We start from the raw sequence: 19689 nt of genomic DNA, 5'->3' as shown, positions 1-19689 counted from the left end.
TTTGGTTTTAATTTCTGACTGACAGTTGGAGATTATGAAGCATATAGACATATAATTCATTATAAAGACAATTTAAATAAATATAACGCTTTTGAGCCTACATTAGATTTATCTCATTACTAGGTGTTGAAGACCCTTAGAGGGGTTTTCCCTATCTTTTTTTAATCGAAGGATAGTGAATTGATATGTTGGGTCTAGAACATTTGTTTTAATAAAGAAAAATGTTTTAATATAAAATACCAGTGTGGCAGAGTGCCTCCAAATCAGAAACTTCATCTCTTTTTGGCTTAGCCTGCTACCCTATCTTATTCTAGTAGTGCGCCTCTTAAAGGATATGAGTGACATTATCAAATAAAGAGTATATAGGGTGAAACCACTTGTTCCTGTGAGGATATTAATGTTCTTGGTTTGTGTAAATGAGATATCTGTAATCACACAGGACAGAACGGTTACCTTTGAAGAATTTTCTGGCTGATCACTCTCACAAAATGTCTTCCATGTAAGATCTTTACTGTCCTTGTACATTTTATCAAAGAGATCTCCAAACCAGTCAAAGTATGTAGCAAGGATCTTCACCAAACACAAGATGAAAATATGCAAATAGAGATAATTACTATTAAGAACTGAATGGTTAATATTGGCTTTTATTTTCCAAGAACGAGAATTTATATGAGTCTTGGGCTTGTTGCAGCTATAGTAAATGGTTATAATTAATGCAAAGTACTATACAATTGTATATTTAATCCAAACTTCTTGCCACTTCTATATGGCTTTATCGAGGACTATGGCCCTGATTCACTACAGATCGCAGCTGCGAATACGCACACAGATCTGCTGCGAAAATATGACAATGTCTGCAACTACCCACCCGGCATAGAGACGCCCACTACCGCTTTCGCACATCCGTAAAGCCTCGCAATCCTGCATATATATTGGTAACATCGAGTAACTTCGGACCTTCATGCACAATTACAGCAGGTCTGACCTGTCTCGGAAACTGCAATGGTCGTTGCACGCAGTGAAGCTGTGTATGCCGTCGCAGTGGCTAATTTATGCACGCCCAGGAAATGGCAGTCCCACTGACAGGCACGTCCGCATTTCTCCAACTACTCCATTGTCACCACCCCCAAATGCTCACGGCCTGTTACTCACTCTGCGATGGCTTTGTATCTGCGTAAGTGATTGCAGTGCTAACTAACGCATGCGCACTACGGTGCATGTGCAATACGCACCATCAGCAGATCTGTGTATGCTGTTGCAATCCGTGATGAATCAGCCCTATAATCCAAAACGCCTAAGCACAATGCTAAATATATTCTTCTGTACTGTGGTTTCCTGGCCATGTCCTTTACAGGAATTTATATAGCCAGTAAGACACATTTATCATAACTGGCATAAAGGAAAAAAGAAGTGCCTACAGAAGCAGACATTTGCTTTTATTTTCAAAACAGGACTAACACAATCACAGAATTCAGGGGGAGTATATTCTTTGACTTTGCAGACCATACATTCTGTCCCCATTGCCATTTCTTGCTGTCTTATGGAGAAGGTAACATTTTTGCAATCAACTTGCTGGCAATTTTAGATTATAATAGCGGCATTTGCGGTTATTGCCCAGCAACTAGAACTTCCAACAGGTAAGTATTTTTTATACATAAACATTTTTATTGATAAAGCACTGCATTACAAAGTAACAAATAAGTATTTGTATTCCTGTACACTTTCCAGCATCATTGCGACTGTGCGATTATGTCATACACTGCCCTGGCACTCAGCCACAGCATTACATAGAAGTTTGTAGTGCCAGGTAGAGGGTATGAAAAGTGTCCCCTCTCCATCATCCTGACACCTACTCATTTGGGGGCACCTATATTTGAAAGATATGTGACGTCTGGTGATCACACTGATCACTAGAAAATTCTTTAAAATATGGGTGCCCACAAGTTCATCTGAACATGGCTTGCTTCATTAATATTTGTATATACAGTATATTTGTCTGTGACATCTCTAATATCAAACCAATCATCAGAACCAGACAAATGATGTAGCTATATTAGACAAAAATTGGGCGACAGGGGTGATCGTCCCTGGGCCCCCACACCTGAAGGGCCCCCACACCCAGGTCCCAGCCATCAGGGTTAAAGTGAACCGGAGGAAACGGAACCAGTTCCGCCTCCTCCGGACACCTGAGATTGTAACCAGCGGGCGCCCGGCTCCCTCCCCGCAGTGGCAGCCAGAGCCGGAGACTAGAGCTCACTCGTGAGTTCCGGCTTCCGGCTCAGGCAGTGAACTATGGAAGAGACGTCATGCGTTTCTCCCATAGTGCAGAGGAGCAGCGCCAGCTGAGCGGATCAGAAGGCAGCGGGAGCGGGGCTTAAGGTAAGTATGATTTTTTTTTCTCTTTAGCGCAAGCGGCTTTTCCACTGCTGGGGGGGACATTACTCGGGGGGGACATTACTACTGGGGACATTACTCTGGAGAGACATTACTACTGGGGGCATTACTCGGGGGGGGGGCGCTTTACTACTGGGGGCATTACTCGAGGGGGACATTACTACAGGGGACATTACTTGGGGGGGACATTACTACAGGGGACAGTACTCGGGGGGGGAGCATTACTACTGGTGCCACCACCACAGGGGGCATTACTACTGGTGACACTACCACAGGGGGCACAACTACAGGGGTATTACTACTGAGGGCATTACTATTGGGCACACACAGGGGGCACAACTACAGGGGTATTACTACTGGGGGTATTTATACAGGGGGCATTACTATTGGGAACACTACTACTGGGGGTATAACTACAGGGGCATTGCATAGGGGGCACTGCATAAGGGGCAACACTCCTGGGGGCACTACTACTGGGTGCACTGCATAAAGGGCATGTAATAGGGGCCCCCACATGTTTGTTGCCCAGGGGCCCCCACAGACCTTAATCTGGCCCTGGGGGCACTACTACTGGGTGCACTGCATAAAGGGCACGTAATAGGGGCCCCCACATGTTTGTTGCCCAGGGGCCCCTACAGACCTTAATCCGGCCCTGACTGTGGCAATTCAAGCATTGTGATGCCTTGATTACATTGAACCACCTTGATTACTTCTTCAGGACATACTAGTCCTTGGGCAGTCACAATACACCAAAGCTCAGCAGGTTAAGCACATCTCTGGGAAAGTATTCAACCCCTTTTGGCATTTTTAAACATTTTAATTGCATAAAGGTGGAGTATTGTTTGCTGATCATTTGTAACTACATTAAATACAGGTCTTTCAATGATAAAATGCTATATGGCAGGGGTATTCAACATTCACTGCCACATATTAGTAGGCACTGCCACATACCAGCATGCACTACAACAGTTTTGATATTAGGGCATGCTAAAACTGTGGCAGGGCATGCTGGGATATGTAGTTCTACAGCAGCTAAAGGGCTGCATGTTGAATACCCCTGCTATATAGAATGGCAGCATTAAATAAGAAGGAACTGTACAAAAGGACCACCACCTTTTATGGATTTTCAGCATTTATGTATATTTAGTTACATACTTTCAGGTTCTTACAAGGTCTACTCCTTACCTGGACATTTTTAAATTGCTCTTCACTCATCCACTCAAATGGATTCTTTGCTTGCTGACGTGATTCATACACCTTACTGACCACTGCCTGCAGCACTGTGACACATAATTCTGGTGAAATTATAAATTCTCTCTCCCCTGGCCCTATTCGTCCAAGTGAGTCCTCCACCTATTACAAACATACACACAGTCACTTTGTCTCTCATTATTACACATACAAGAACATGTTTCATAATTGTGTTTATTGATGCTTACCTCAAATGCTACAAGTAGGGCATAGACCATCCTGTCTTTTTCCAGTAAGGACCTTGATATGTATGAGAATATGTTACTTGTCACACAGGAAATTACTCCTTTGAGTGAAAACCTAAAATAACAAGGCAGAAAGAATGAAGTGTATCTATCTTACAGTCATATATCATAGAGATACTGTCTAAGTACATTTACTCATTTTAAAATGGGATGGAGTCATTAAGTCAACATTAACATTGTCAATATTCATAATATCAACACAACAATCTCAACAGTTATGATGCTGACATTGCTAAAATGCAGACAGGGAACATGTCAACGTTCTTGGTATGTAGGCATGTGAAATGTAGACTTTAGGGTTAGGCTGTGGAATTAGAGACTTAGGGTTAGGCTACAGGGGTAAGTTAGGGTTAGGCACTAGAGGGAGGGTTAGCGATAGCGGGACTGCAGTTGCTAGAATGTCTCTCAGTCAGATGACTCAGCCAGAAGTGACACTTGCATGACCGCTGGGACCCAGAAGATACAGCTGGAGCAGCTGCAGCCGTTGGGAGCCGGTAAGTCACCTCTGGCCCACCAGGGAACATATGTCGACATTCTAACATGTCGACATTACAGTGTTTACATGATGAATGACCATCAGTATCAACATTATGACCATGTTGACATTATGACTCGACATATCCACACCCTTTTAAATATGTTAGCATAGTTTGTTAGAAACTCCTGTTCTAATTGCAAACTTGCTATTTATCTGAATCATAGGTATTCTGTTTCATTCTGTATTAAGCATAATGTTGTTAGTAAGTTTCACTTTCATGATTTGTATCAATATGGTTTGTTTCACATCATAAGATACTATTTATGTCTACCCTTGTACAATTTTTCTCTAGGTGGCCCAAAATGGTAAAATCTGGACACTCAAAAATTTGGACTAAAGAGATTGCATCTCAGGCTAAGCAGTCAGATTTTATGGGGCCCAGTTCATCTGCTCAAGATCTATATAAAGGTGCCCATACACGGTACAATTTTTTACCCGACATGGACAGTTTCGACGGGTTGTACAGACCAATCGTATGAAAATAGGTATTTATGTGTGTTCTGTGACCCCGATGCACGTCCTCACTGTTCTCTAGTTGGATCGCAGATCAGATGGTTTTGCAGAGAGATCTACGATCTTTTGAGTACAATGTGATACACTTCTATGCATCTTATAATATGATCGTAACGATCAATCATACAGCATTTGACCACATCTTATGAAGAATTTCAAGGGCAATCGTACAACACATCTTACCAACTTTGAATTGCACCGTGTATGGGGGCCTTAAGATGTTGGGCAGGAAATGCGCTGGGACAATGGCCGCAATCTGACAAGCCTGTGAATCCCATGCAAATAAACACGTGCAGATAGTCAGTTCTACAATAAGCTAATTGACTTTCAGAATTGCAGTGTATGGACACATTAATAGTTGTATTCCATCTTTAGCATTATTGTGAATTCCTTGTTCTGGTGACACAAGTGATCCTGGGAGTCACTTATTACAATTTTAGTGACATTACATTTTGTGTGATATCTCCTAATTGTTTTACTAGTAGTCAGTTTGTTGTTTCTGTTGTGAGGGAGCACCCTGCTCTGTCTCTGTTCAGCAAGCTAGAGCCCCAGACTGCTGAAGGCGCAGCGTCAGGGTCTGATGAATGAATGCAGCAACATCCTGGATGAAAACCTGCTCCAGAGCGCTCTTGACCTCAGACTGGGGCGACGGTTCATCTTTCAGCAGGACAACGGTCCTAAGCACACAGCCAAGATATCAAAGGAGTGGCTTCAGGACAACTCTGTGGAAGTCCTTGAGTGGCACAGCCAGAGCCCAGACTTGAATCCGATTGAACATCTCTGGAGAGATCTGAAAATGGCTGTGCACCGACGCTTCCCATCCAACCTGATGGAGCTTGAGAGGTGTTGCAAAGAGGAATGAGCGAAACTGCCCAAAGATAGATGTGCCAAGCCTGTGGCATCATATTCCAAAATACATGAGGCTGTAATTGCTGCCAAAGGTGCATCAACAAAGTATTGAGCAAAGGCTGTGAATACTTCTGTACATGTGATTTCTTAGTTTTTTTTTATTTAAATAAAATTAGCAAAAATCTCCAAAAAACTTTTTACATGTTGTCATTATGGGGTATTGTGTGTAGAATTTTGAGGACAAAAATGAATTTATTCTATTTTGGAATAAGACTGTAACATAACAAAATGTGGAAAAAGTGAAGCGCTGTGAGGCCTGGAGCTGTAGTCCCAACTGCCCCATTGTTAATCTGGCCCTGCTCTTAATCAACTGCTGCACAAATATTGGGTGCATACGGATAGTACAGATAAGTAAGTGTAAAATAAAAAAAAAGAATACTATAAAAAAGCATAATTCATAACATCATTTTCAAAATAAGGAATTCACCTTTCGGAGTGTGCCACTGATACATCAAACCGTTCCAGTAGCTGAGTGTAGCTGGTGTCATACATTTTGTTAAGCTGCAGAAGCATTCTTGCAGTGTCAAACATCACAGCACCGCGCACAGCTATCTCACGGAAACCTTCCCTGGCAAGTAACAGGCTGTCTTCTGACGATACAATCCTCATGTACCTTTAAAAACAATCAAGATTGCCCTTACCAGCTACAGATGCATTAGACATTTTAACTTCTTCATCTGACAAGAAGTTACATTTATATATTCCATGCATGAATTTTGTGTGAATATAACAATAAAATAAAAACAGACCTCTCATTGCCTTTCATTAATGCGTAGTTTGATTTGATATTACTTTAATACTGCATACCTCATAGGATAAAGTTTATTAACTGTAATATACTGCATACTGTAAACAAGCACATCAATCATCTCTGCTCTCTATTACTTAATAGCATTTCTTCAATACTTTTGGCAAAAATCAAGTAAAATGGTAATGATACCTAAAACTTGTGTTTTTTGGTATACTGTATTTCCCTTTAGAAAACTTACAATGCTTTTTAAGACAAAACTGTACAGAACAGAACTAGTGACTACAAGAGGTTAACTCCTTGGAATTGTAGGTTGAGACTGACACATAAACAGTATGAACACACTGTCTTTTTGCCTGAATATGTAAATTGTTTTTCCCAATAAATGATGTTACAGTTTTGAAATTGAGAGTGTTCCAGCAAGTCTACCAGTAGCCTCATTAGTTCCCCATCAGGTGGATGATAGGTGTAATGTAATCAGGTGGATGACAGGTGTAATGTATAGCTGGCCACACACTAGACCAACTTACATCCAACCAGCCAACTAGTTGATTGGTTGGAATGAAAATCTGGTAAGGAATGAAAGCAAATGACAATCAGCAATTTGCTCCCAAACACCAGAAAATGGACAAAAACTGTTGTTTGTTAAATGTTTGATCTAAACAATTTGTTCAAACTTGTCTGAACGACCATTTTCATCTGTTTTCTGGCATTTAGGAGCAAATGCTGATCATCATTTACTCCCATTCCTACCAGATTTTCATTCCAAGCAATCAACTAGTTGGATGATTGGATGAAAGTTGGTCTAGTGTGTGGCCAGCTTAAGGCTACTAACTGTCCACATACGTTTCTGTGGCTTCTTCATGCTGCAGTGTTAGATCTCCCAGCTTCTTAGTAACAGAGAGACTGAGCAGCAGTGACTCATGACTTTGTAGGGTTGCTATTATTTTCTCTTCCAAGGCTGAAAGTATTATCATGCTATTAAGGCACTCCTGCAAAAGATAAAATGACAGTATCCATCTATCTTATTCATTTATCAGGAATGTATATACAAATCTGTGCATTTATGGAAGAAACAAGTGTTTGAAGGACATCTTGGTCCAGTCAGTAATACTATTTTTTTTTAACATTAATGTGAAAACAATAAGTTTAACTACTAGTACTCTTAACATACTTTGCAGTAAACAATACTACACACAGAATTATGTATCAATAAATGAATAGAATAATGTAACATTTACCTGTTTCAGAAGGAAGAGCTCCTCTTTTAATCTAGGTTTCTCAGTTTGTACAAATCTATCCAGAAGTTGCTCTACCAATCCCTCTCTGTCCTGGTAGAAGTACAGTATGGTGCAGTGAGAGGCTACCTCTGGCGCTATGTCCTGGGGCAAGCAGCTGGTGTGCAGGTATATACGGAAACCAGGGTTGCACTCTACTTCATGTGCTCCAATCTTTAAACAAACATACAGGATTAGAAGATCAACACAGATGTGGTATTATTTTATGCTGGCAGATTTATTTCAGCATCATAACTCACATCTGAAAGTATGTGTGTATGTAAATACATCTAATTAAGTATGAATAATCTGACATTACAAATTGCCCTGCCATTCATTGGTTTAACATGGCCTATTGTATATGGACAGTGGTGTAGGCACACATACCATCATTTTGAATGGAACTTTGTGCTCCTGAAACTCTCTTTTAGAACGCAGAATCTGTGTAAATCGGACATCCTGGGAAAGGGTCTGGACATCACAGTAAGTCAGCAAAAGGGAATGTCCAACTGTCAGGCATGTATCCATCTCAGACACAAGATCCTAGAAATGATTTCATCACTTTAGTACAACAAACTTTTCACAGAGGGATTTAACATATCGGGCCTGATTCAGAGTAGCATGCAAAGCGGCTGCAATCGGTTTACACGTTCAGAAATGAATGCAGATTTCCACCTGAATTCAGAGTTGGCTCCATCTATATGACCACATCTCCACTATGCATCCACTGGAGAAAGTAGGCAGCACCAGCAGCAGCAGCAGCAGCATTTGTACCTTCCTTATCCTAGGTGCAGGAATTGCAAATGAAAGAAGGCGGATCTCTACTCATCTCTGAATAGCTCACAGAACGCTTTCCCCATGGGGGAATGCCCCGTTGTCATCCAGTAACACTAAATCAGTCGCACCTGGAGTTGTGGCTGCAACCTATGGCCCTGAAACACCTGTAACTGCTCTAAGTTGCATATGTAGGCCCCAACACATGTGCTGTCTGCTAAAAATCACGAGATCCGCATATAGACATAATTCAGTAAAACTCAGATATCATACAGCTCATTTAAGTAAAATGAATGTCATGCAATAATCTATACTGGAAATGAGCAATAAGCTTTACAAAGTGTATATATATTGTAAATGTTCACAGCTCATTAATAATGATCTGTGGTTTTCAACTGTTTTTCTTCAACTACCTATTCAGTATTGCATGAGCACAATATATACATTAAATTGTTTGCTTACATGGTACATTACTTCTACTGTGTCTTCCGGTAAGTGTCCTTTAATCCAGTCAATAGCATGTCCTGTGGGATCACTCACTAAGACCCAAGAGCTGTTGGTCATACTAGTAGTAAACATGCAGGAATTATTCAATGCAAGGGGGTTTGTAGGAAGACCCTTGTTCTCCAGCATCTTGATTTCAATCTAGATGACAATAAATGTTATTTACAAATAGTAAACTCCAAAACATAATACAGAGGGAATTATTATCCGCATCCAACATTATGCATACAAAATGCTATTATAAAAGCCATTTTGCAGATACCATAGTAAAGCTTAGCACTGCAAATGATGTAGCAGTCTATTAGATGAACTATAGGAGAAACACTGCTCCCTACAGTGTAGTGACACTAAAGGTGCATACAGACGGGACGAGTCGCTCCATGAGCAACATTGTTCCGTGTGTTCCCGGGAGGGGTGTGCTCAGTGACGTTAATGACACTGAGCAGAAACATTGAATTAAATCAAGAACGATTTCATTCAGTGCCGGGCTCCCTCTCTCATCCCCAAACATGTTCAACCTGACAATATCGTAAGGTTGGACGGGAGGTTCGGGCAATAAACAATAACTACCAACTACAAACGGGAGCGCGCATTGGTAGTTATCGTTCATCGTTTTGGGGCTGAAAATGAACGATTTTTTGGATGACTGAAAGATATCGTTATTGTTCCATTGTCCAAAAAATCATTGCATGTGTACGCAGCTTATGTAGTAAATGACAAACAGAGTTCGGACACCATTTATTAATACTACAAGATTGTAAACTTGCGAGCTGGGCTCTGTTACCTTTATGTCTATCTGTTACTACCCAGTTTAATGTTGTTTCCAATGGTAAAGCACAACGGAATATTCTGCGCTATATAAGTAACTGTTAATAATAAATATGGTATGAAGTGAGCAATAGCTAACAGAGCACTCAGACTGCTAGAGGCATAAAACCTTCTTCGCCAATTGCTTATAAGACCTATAAAACTTGCTTGTGTAATCCCACTTCGCTCTCTATACTGGTGGTATTATGCAATAACTAGTGCCTCTACCCAAGCTATACCTCTCTTAAAAGATAACTAGGGCTTGCTTGGGAAAACCCTAATTATCATTGTCATTTTACTTAAATACAAGATTATTACAATATATATTATCTGAAACTAGTTGTAAATAAAAAGGTTTCTTTCTATATTTCATATAAATAGATTAATTTCATTCAATAATAGATTATGCTACTTAACAATCGTATACAGTATATAAACCATCAATGTGATACCATATAATATCGTTGGTGCACATGTAGGAGCCCAGAAGTCTGCAGCAGTATGTTTATAGCCAATGATGGTCTAGTTTAGTAGTTTTGTTAAATTTAATAGGAAGGCGAAAGTATATCACTAAGGATGAGTAAACTGAATTACAGTTAATGTATCTATGGGGTCAATCAAATGACCCACATAGGGGGCAAATTGCCATTTCACCCATTATGTATAATCACAGATATCTAATATATATATATTTGTGGTAAAATAATATATCATAACAAATATTTATATTACATATTGCAGTTTAATACACCTAACCCCTAGCATTACAGGGGTAACACTTGGTATCAGTAATATACACATACAACATTATTTAATAAAATAGAGGAGGTAATAAGCATCTGATTAGTTTGTAATGGATTATAAAAAAATGTATTGAAGTCATTAGCATTATTTTCCACTACAAACCTGATGCTCCATACGCAGTGCCCCCTGTAGTTGTGCCCCTTGTAGTTGTGCCTCCTGTAGGTGTGCCCCTTATGCATTGCCCCCTAAAGTAGTGCCCCTTATGCAGGGCCCCGAATACTCACCTGACTTCATGCTGGGCTTCACTCTGGGCACCGCTCCTGCTGTCACCGACTGCTGGATCTAACTGGATCCAGCAGACGTGCAGGCTCCTCACATCGCAGGTGACGTCATGATATCACTCGCGCACTGCATCACTGGGAACGCTGGCTTCTTTAGCCTCTGTTTGCTTCAGAGGCCTGCATTCACCGTTGCAGTGGTGTAGCAACAGCCCCTGTGCCCCCAAGCCACCAGCGGAGTCTGCGGGGGGCATTGTTATGAGTCGCAGCACAACAAAGAAAGCTGCATGCGGCTCGAGACCCGCGGGTTGGCCACCCCTGCTGTAGTAGCTCATAAACTTCAGTACTGCCTTTTCTTCCAGACCGACAGGATTTTCACCTGACTGTCAGGAACTTTGTAAGGTATGTTCTGCTCAGCATGGTGAGAGGGAACCTCATGAATCTGTCAGTGGTAGGTGCAACAATGTTTTGGTCTTTTTAAGGGAGTGGAGAAGTATTGATGGTTGGGGAAGCATCTAAGAAGCATAAAGCGGCCCTCCAGCTGTTGGTGAACTACTAATCCCAGCATGCAACATTTTTAGCAAGGCCAAATAGCAAAACTGTGGCAGGGCATGCTGGGATGTGTAGTTTTACAACATCTGGGGGCCGCTTATTGCCCACCCGTAGCATAGAAGCTCGGCCCCGACCCCTTTCTGTACTTGCAGTATAATTTCAGCAATCACTTGCACTGTTTATTGTTCTCACAAGACAGATTTGTTTCTTAAATATAGATCATAATTAGGCTTACCATACTATTCCTTTAATTCGGGACACTCATGAGTAAAACTAGGTACACACTATAAGATTATTTGTCCAATCTGGCATGTTGGAAAGAAAATCTGGTAATGTATGGGAGAAAAATCCAATCAACCATTTGTTCCCAAATAGTGCAAGACATCAAAAATTGTCATTCAAATAAATTGGTTAAATCCATTTAACTTAACCACATTTGTCTGAACGACCATTTTTATTTGTTGTTCAATTGTCATTTGCTCCCATAGATTACCAGATTGTCATTCCAACCAGCCAAATTGGACAGATTATTTTATAGAGTGTACCTAGCTTTACACAGGTTCTGTGGCTGGCTGACTTCATGCCTGCATTTCACCTGCTTTTAATCAGCCACAGAACCTGTGTGTCCCGGTATAAGGGGATAGTATGGCATAATGACAATTAACATGTCTTTCACTGTCCACAGAAGTATCTGTTTCCATTTTTGTACCCTCTGTATATTAAAATAACCGAGGAACAGGTGAGAAAGCTGGGTACAGCCTAATTCATTTGTACACTGGAAGCCATGTTAGCTAGAGGTCATACCGGGGTGTGCATGAACTGCATGAGAGGAAGGTGCTTCAGGAGCATTCTCTGCGGGAGAGGAACACAGCAGGTCTCACATACTCTGAAAAGCAGATCAGTGACTTTCATCCTACAGGGGAAACAGCATAAACATAGATTTTAATCATTTAGAAAATATATATATTTGTTTACAAGATAGTTTTTCTATTATACAGAGTTAGGAAATAAAAGACTTATATAAGGTAACATGACATCTTTAACAGCTTATGATAATCTTAGTGTACATACCTCCCATCCGCGCTGAGTGCAGGGCAGTATGTGAGACAGGCTGCGGCCAGCACACAGTTCGTCAGTAGGTCCTCAGTACGGCTCTGGGTAACTTTTTCTCTCCATTCTTCTTCTTGCACTTTCAACCTTGAGACAATTTGAGGAATTCAGCAAATCATATGAGTGAAAAACACAAATGTAATATTATCAACGAGTGATATTCTTGTTATCACTCATTACTAATCTTAAATGGTGCTACAACCAATCGGCTCCTAACTAATCACTCGTTGATAAATCTAGGCCATAGAATCTCATGTGGACTGTGTGACCCGTTTTCAAGGATTACCCCCAATTATTAAGCATCACCCCAATGTACAATGGAGAGACTGAAGCAGATATCTCCATATCCGCCACGGTCCTTCCATTTCCGACAGCAGCCGCAGCCACCATGGGTTTCTATGGGGGTTGTGAAGCTACTAGATTTACCAAGTTCTGATTAGAGTTTGGTCCCGGCAACTACATCATCTGAAGATGGCGAATCCACTGTAGCCTACGGGCTACATTATGCAAAACTTACTTGGAGAGGGTTCCTCCAGAACCCTCCCCAGCAATGGCTGTCGCACATGTGTGCTTAGTAGACCACGCGAGTGCAGAAGCGCTGCGGGGGTCCCAATAGAGGAGTGAAGTGACTGTTGATGCAATCACTTCACTCAGAACCCATCACAGGGACTGGCTCCTTACACAGCACCTGTCCCTGTGTTTGAGCTTTGATACATTTGGGCATTATATCATTTGTAATGTCTGATTTTCTTGCTTGTCTACGGTATGAATCCACAAAGTCTTTCTTTTTGATCCGTGATACAAACTGTACTAATTTTCTCATATGTACCTATTCTTGCAATATAAACAGCAAATCAGTCTTAAAACACCAGGGGCTATATTTACTAAGAATTGTGTCTGGCCGAGGTTGCAGTTTTCCCTGATTCTGCAACTTAGAGCTTACTAAAGGCAAACACTAGTGCAAATACACAATCTCACACAGAAATGGAGGAACAAACACACAAATATAAGTCATTAGACCATCAAACAAACACTTAAATACTCTCCATAGACAGAAATACAACTCACAGATTTACTAAGAATTGTGTTTAAAAACATGATAGAACACAGAGCAGAATAGAGGAAATGCATAGACCTGACTGTGACCAGCATGTTGTTCCGAAGCTGACTGATCTGTGCAGTACTTCTGTGTGTGTTAGTGTAAATAAAGGGTTAAAAATCTGAAAAAAAAATGTGGGGGTCAACCCCCAAAGTCATATCCAGCCCCAGGCCTCTGAGCCCATTTTGTACTGAAATTCGGAAGGAAAATGGAGTGGTGTTCCCCCTTATTTCCAGTAAGCAGCACCGGGGGATTTATACTATAGCGGGGAGATACACAGTGCGGGGTCTCCCTGCCATAATGTAATCCAGTCCCCATCTGGTCAGCCCAGGGCTGGCAATCCTCAGAAAGCGGGAGACCCCAAAATAAAATAGGGTTCCCCTAATGAGGATCAACCAGGGCTCTTCCCCGCACCGCCGCTGGCACCTGTACCCCACTGTAAAGAAACTTTTGTAGTAAAAAATGTAGGATCTACAAAATTTAAGGTGGACACAGTGTCGATGCTGGATGCAAGTGGACAATTTTTTTAGTCTGCGAATAAGTCTGTGTCGCACTGCGCATGTGTCCCGTTACTGCTAGAGGAGGGAGAACAAATTTGGGTGCAGAGAGAGGCAATTTCAGTTGGCGTTCCTGGGTGGTAACAGGGACGTGGTTAGCCAGACGCGGTCGTGTCACAGTCAGCGACTGCAGCTTTTTACGCAGTTGCACAGTTTTCAGTGGCCATGTTCTGTGCCTCCATAGGGCTGGTGCAATGTTAGATGGTACAACCGATATGGGACCAATGGTGCGTGCAAACCTCGTCAGCTGGCAACTAAGGTCACCACAGTCCAATCCCATATGGAGAAAAACTGTCTCTGTCGATGGTCTTGTCTTTCAGGACCTGATTCAGAGGTGCACACAAATCCCATCATGGCTGCATATGCAGCAATTGTGCGAAAAGATGCAAATATCGCAGCCGCAGGAGAAGTCCACTAGTGCAGTCTCAAATCTGACGCTTGCGTACGCACCATTGGTCGCACCATGTATCTTCTGAGCAACCCTAGGGTCGCTCAGATTGTCCGTCCTAAGTGAGCAACCGGAGCCTTTACCACTGCACGTGGATTCACATTCACAGGCTGAGACATGCCCTCCGTTTGCCTCACCACTTACCGTAAATTCCCACTAATGCTTCAACTGTCAATCACACTGTGTCCAAGTCATCACTGTGACCGTCATTGGTAATCTAACATGGCCCATATGCAGTGCCACTCATACATATGCGCAGCATAAATAAATCGCTCAGACCCGCAAACATCAGCTTTGCGTGCACCTCTAATTCAGGCCCTCAGTCACAAGCAGCAAGTGTCGCGTCTACAGATGTGTCCTCATACACTGCAGCTCAAGTCACATCAATTAGCCTCTCTTAGCACCAGGGCCTAGGAGACTTGGCTGAGCTGAGTGTCTTTCTCACTCAAATTGTGCATCTTATTTGCGACTACTTTACTAGCTTGCACTGATCAATTTGATGTGCGACATTTGTATATCTGTGTGTGATTAAGTCTGAATCTGTGTAAGAAGGGCTACAACGCAGTTGCCTCTGCATTTTCATCTATGATTTGTGTGTGTTTAAAACGAATTCCTGTGCGGTTAAAGTTGCAGGCCAGTGTCTTTAGATACCAAGTATATGAGGACACGTGTGGGAAGGCAGATAAATGTTCTAGGATGCCAGGAGAGGGTCAGTGCTGTATCATCTGGCCAAGATCTCCAGCTGTAAAGGTTTTGAATGAAAAAAAGCAACTATTCTATTTTGAAACATGGAACCGTTTTCTCCAGTAACTTCACAATGGAAACTGGGTATTCTCCAAGGTCAACTAAGTAATTTAAAAGAAAATTGGCCTAGGTTTGTTTGTCTAGGATATCATCTAGGTATGGAATTACGGTCACCCCCTTGGATTGTAAGAAAGCCGCCATGACAGCCATCACCACAGTAAATATTCTTAATGCTGTGGCCAAGTCAAAAAGAAGTGCTTGGAACTGAAAATGAATTGTAACCCCACAAACCTGAGGAGGCTATGGGAATATGGAAACAATAGTCTTCTATATCTAGAGAAGCCAGGAACTCTCTCTGTTACATAGGTTTTATGACTGAACCAATAGATCCCATCCATAATTTGTCCATTCACAGATGCAGGTATAGATTTAGGATGGGTCTGAAAATCCTGTACTGGTTCCGAACAAGGAAACAGTGTGAATAATCTCCTAGGACTCTTTCTACTCTTGTAAGAGGGACAATGATCGCCCGGTATTTTCATGAGATTTCATGACCCCCCAATAGGGCTTAATTGTTGAACAGGTCTCTTTAAACCAGAGTGTCTAAGATGTTTCTGTTTTTTTGAGGGGAAGGGCCCTTACCACTATACCATTGACTGAGCATCTGCAGAAGACGATGCAATGGTCTCTGAAGCATAGCAGACAGGCTCCCTTCGCAGAGAAGACTGGGTAGTTGATTAATCTACAGGGTTACATCCTTGTCGCTTGCCTAACCATGCCTGGTTTCCTCTACCAGAGCACCTTTGTCTGCCTGATTTCCAAAAGTCTTCAGCCTCAGTGTTTGGTTGTACTAGCAGGAATTAATTAACTTTCTCCCCCATGACTTGTGAGAAACTTTGTTCAGTGTCGGTACAAAAAAACAATAAGCCAACAAATGGTAAGATTACCAGGGTCTGCTTCTGTGGATTACATGGAAAGACCCAGGCCCAGATCAACAGCGTCACCCAAATATTCCAACACTTTAATAACCTTGCCTCCAAGCCTTCACTGAGCTGTAACGCTCATAGATAATTGCTGTATTTTCTGTCTGTACTATTATTAATAGAAGTGGCATTTGGCACTGAAAAATAATTTTATTGTTTTGCTTTTTAGAGGAGGACAATGGAAACATCCACTTTAGGGGAGTTTCCAGTGTACCATGTCCACTTCAAGCATGGTCAAGTTGACGTGAAAGGTGCGCTGAATAAAACAAAGTGCTATCAGTATTGCCCAAGCAATTTTGTGAGCTGTAGTTAAAAATATTATTTTTTTTTTAACATGGAACTTTGTAGAGTTTCCTGTAAGCTTAAAACTTGCTTAACTGAACAAAATTAAATGTTCAAATTCATGTAGGGGTATTCAATATGGGTGCGATAACATCGTTTTTTGCATTAATATCGCACTTTTTAATGTTTTTGCGTTAATATCACTTGTTTTAGTTTTACACCGTATTCAATTTCAAAGACTTATTGCAGTTTTGAAAAGTCTTTGATAAAAAACGGTGATAACTTTTCACCATTGAATAGGTGTCGCAAAAGAAAGTGCAGAATTGGGGTTTGGGGGTGCAGGCTTAAAAAAAATAGCCTGCACCCGAGATTGACATTTAAAAAAGAACTGTGTCAAAAAAAGTTTCAAAAAAAAAATAGGGACACCCCAAAATATTAATTTAAAAATTGGGGTGCAAAAAAAAAAAAAAAGGGAAAAAATTGTTAAACAATAGGGAAATAGGTTCAGGGCTATTCTGCAAGTATGCGGCAGATGTTTTCTAGAATAAAATTATAGCGGCAGGTGCACAAATGCAGAATTTAAAAAAAATTACTTTAGGGACATCAAAATATGCTAGTACCCATTTTCATGTACCACAAATTTGATGGGATCACTTAAAAAAATGAAAAAAATAACCTAAGTGCTCTTCTGCATCACTTCTTCAATGTCGGGAAAAAAACACCTGCTGCGGCTATTTAAATCCCCGACTTTCAATTAAAGGCTAAAACGGGGGTACCCATAGTGTTCCCCCATGTTTTTACAACTTTAGGGGGGTCTTACAATTATTTTAAGGAAAAATTCGTAACTTTAAGCAAATCCAACTTCGGAGTTTCCCGTTTTCGTTAATTTTATTTTGAATACGGGGATAAGCGGGAGCGCGCACCATACCTTTACGCAGAAAAAAACTCTGATATGAAATGTTAACTTTGCCAGAGAAGTTAACCTTTCATATTGAATACCCCTTATAGTCTTCCTAGGGTCTCACACATCTCATGATAGGAGGGGACAGTCTTATGCCGGATACACACTAGACAATCTGTGTAGCCAGCCGACGCACAATACGATGAACGACATATCGTGCTGTCATTTGATACCACATGATCTGGTGGATGACCGCACAATATGTTGTTCACCAGCCGCCTCCACAAGCATGGGGTCATTCATCAAATTAACAAATTATGTAGCATGTAGGATCAACCTGTCGATGCGATGAGAGACCCAGCAGGAGCGTGCATGCTCGCTCATAGTGTGTCGGATCTTGCAACATATCATCTAGTCTGTACCCAGCTTAAATCACACAAAAGATGAACCTGAGAGGAACTCTGATTTCTACAGGGTCTGCTGGAAGCAGATTTCAGCATTTTCTCGAAGCAGGATATATCTTGGTTCCTGTAACAGGTTGCAGACCCAGAAAGGCTCTTGGACTAGTTGTGTCTGGGATCGCCCCTAAGCCCATATATTTGAATGTTGTTCACCTACCAATGGGTAGACTGGCTTCTTAGTCAGTTTCGCAATAAAACGTGCCAAAGCATAACCCAGTCAGCTACATCATTAAGTGGCAGACCTGGATCCCAGCCTCGCATGTTACACATAGAAGTCTTGTTCTGAGCATCCATTAAATAACTTATGCATTCTGGACAAATTTTCCCCTGGCACACTGGACTATGAAGTCACTTCGTCGGACATATTTTAGAAACTAAATATATTTAAAGTATACATTAAATTATGTATACATATATATCTAATTACTGTATTTATAGTACATTATCTATCTGTGTTATATTTATTATTTATTAACAGTTTCTTATATAGCGCAGCATATTCCGTTGCGCTTTACAATTGTCTCCCTCTCAGAGGTTCTCCCCAGTCATGTTAAGCATGGATGGTCTGTCAGTCCCATCCCCATGGTCATCAGAGCGTGACTGGGGTGACCCAATGTGTCTTGTATTGACTCACACGTTCCTTAAGTGGAACAGCAGCACTTATATTGTATTACTGTAAGGGCAGTTATCTTTTCAATATGGGCTCTCCATTTCACAAAGGGAAATGACCACCTCTCTGAAAGGACCGCTTACAAGTTCCTACCATGTTTGGAGGCACTGGGACAGTTGTGAATAATATCATCTCTGCCATGGCACCCAGAGTGAGTGCTGGAGCCCTCGGGTAAACACCTTTACACTCTAATATAGTGAATTAAATAAAAATCCTACACAGAAGACAAACTGTACTCCTTGGACACAAAATTAAAAACGGAAGTCTTTCCAGGGGGCATAGTGGAGAGGGGGGGAGTCAGAGACCAAAACGTCTGTAGTGTAGTTGTGTCCTATTCCAAGGTACAGCAGTGTCCACCAATATGGATGAAAGAGAAACTAACATGGAGTATAACAAAAATGCTTGGTCTTCTTTGCGGTTTAAATGAGATGCCATCATTTTGACATCTGCTTGTCCTCACTTATCGAAAATCTATAGAAATACCGTATGTCCAGATGAATAGAATTTTCTACAGGTTATAGAGTACTAGGAAAGGAACCCACTGATTCTCCTTAGTCTTCCCCCAGCCCTCGCTCTGTCCACCCCTTTCTATCCACTACTCTGCCCCCTCTCTGCCACTCTGTTTTGCCCATGCCTCCCCCTGCTCGGTACCACAACGCTCCCATACTTACTCTGGATCATTTACCTGGGCTTGGTCTGTACAATCTAACCAAGTAGTTGGATCCCTTGAGGTGTGTGTCCCAGCTCCCACTACATAAATATGTTGGAAAAGGTATAGACCTATAGACCTTACACAATTATTATGTAGAGTACTGCTGAAAAACTCTACTTCCATTTTCTACATCCAAATAAAATACAGTGATACCTGTAACATTGAATTAAGGCCCTCATTCAGAGCCG

The 19689-nt window shown here is 41.4% G+C and overlaps 1 protein-coding gene across 1 annotated transcript in view; it reads right to left on the bottom strand.

The window, feature by feature from the left end:
* The window catches only part of LOC148542122 (dynein axonemal heavy chain 5-like), a 356598-nt gene that overhangs the window by 22883 nt on the left and 314026 nt on the right, over positions 1–19689 (bottom strand). The window contains exons 84-93 of the mRNA XM_088471686.1: positions 12606–12731; positions 12339–12447; positions 9112–9294; positions 8263–8418; positions 7840–8049; positions 7445–7590; positions 6278–6463; positions 3834–3945; positions 3580–3747; positions 454–570 (exon numbers count right to left, since the gene is read on the bottom strand). Of these exons, the coding sequence (XP_088327812.1) occupies positions 454–570; positions 3580–3747; positions 3834–3945; positions 6278–6463; positions 7445–7590; positions 7840–8049; positions 8263–8418; positions 9112–9294; positions 12339–12447; positions 12606–12731 (1513 nt within the window). The remainder of the gene's footprint in view (positions 1–453; positions 571–3579; positions 3748–3833; positions 3946–6277; positions 6464–7444; positions 7591–7839; positions 8050–8262; positions 8419–9111; positions 9295–12338; positions 12448–12605; positions 12732–19689) is intronic.

Source organism: Taudactylus pleione, unplaced genomic scaffold (assembly GCF_031769625.1).
Source record: "Taudactylus pleione unplaced genomic scaffold, aTauple2 ptg000015l, whole genome shotgun sequence".
NCBI classification, from domain to species: Eukaryota; Metazoa; Chordata; class Amphibia; order Anura; family Myobatrachidae; genus Taudactylus; species Taudactylus pleione.
The sequence above is the reverse complement of the archived record's forward strand: the minus strand, read 5'-3'. Positions and strand labels throughout refer to the sequence as shown.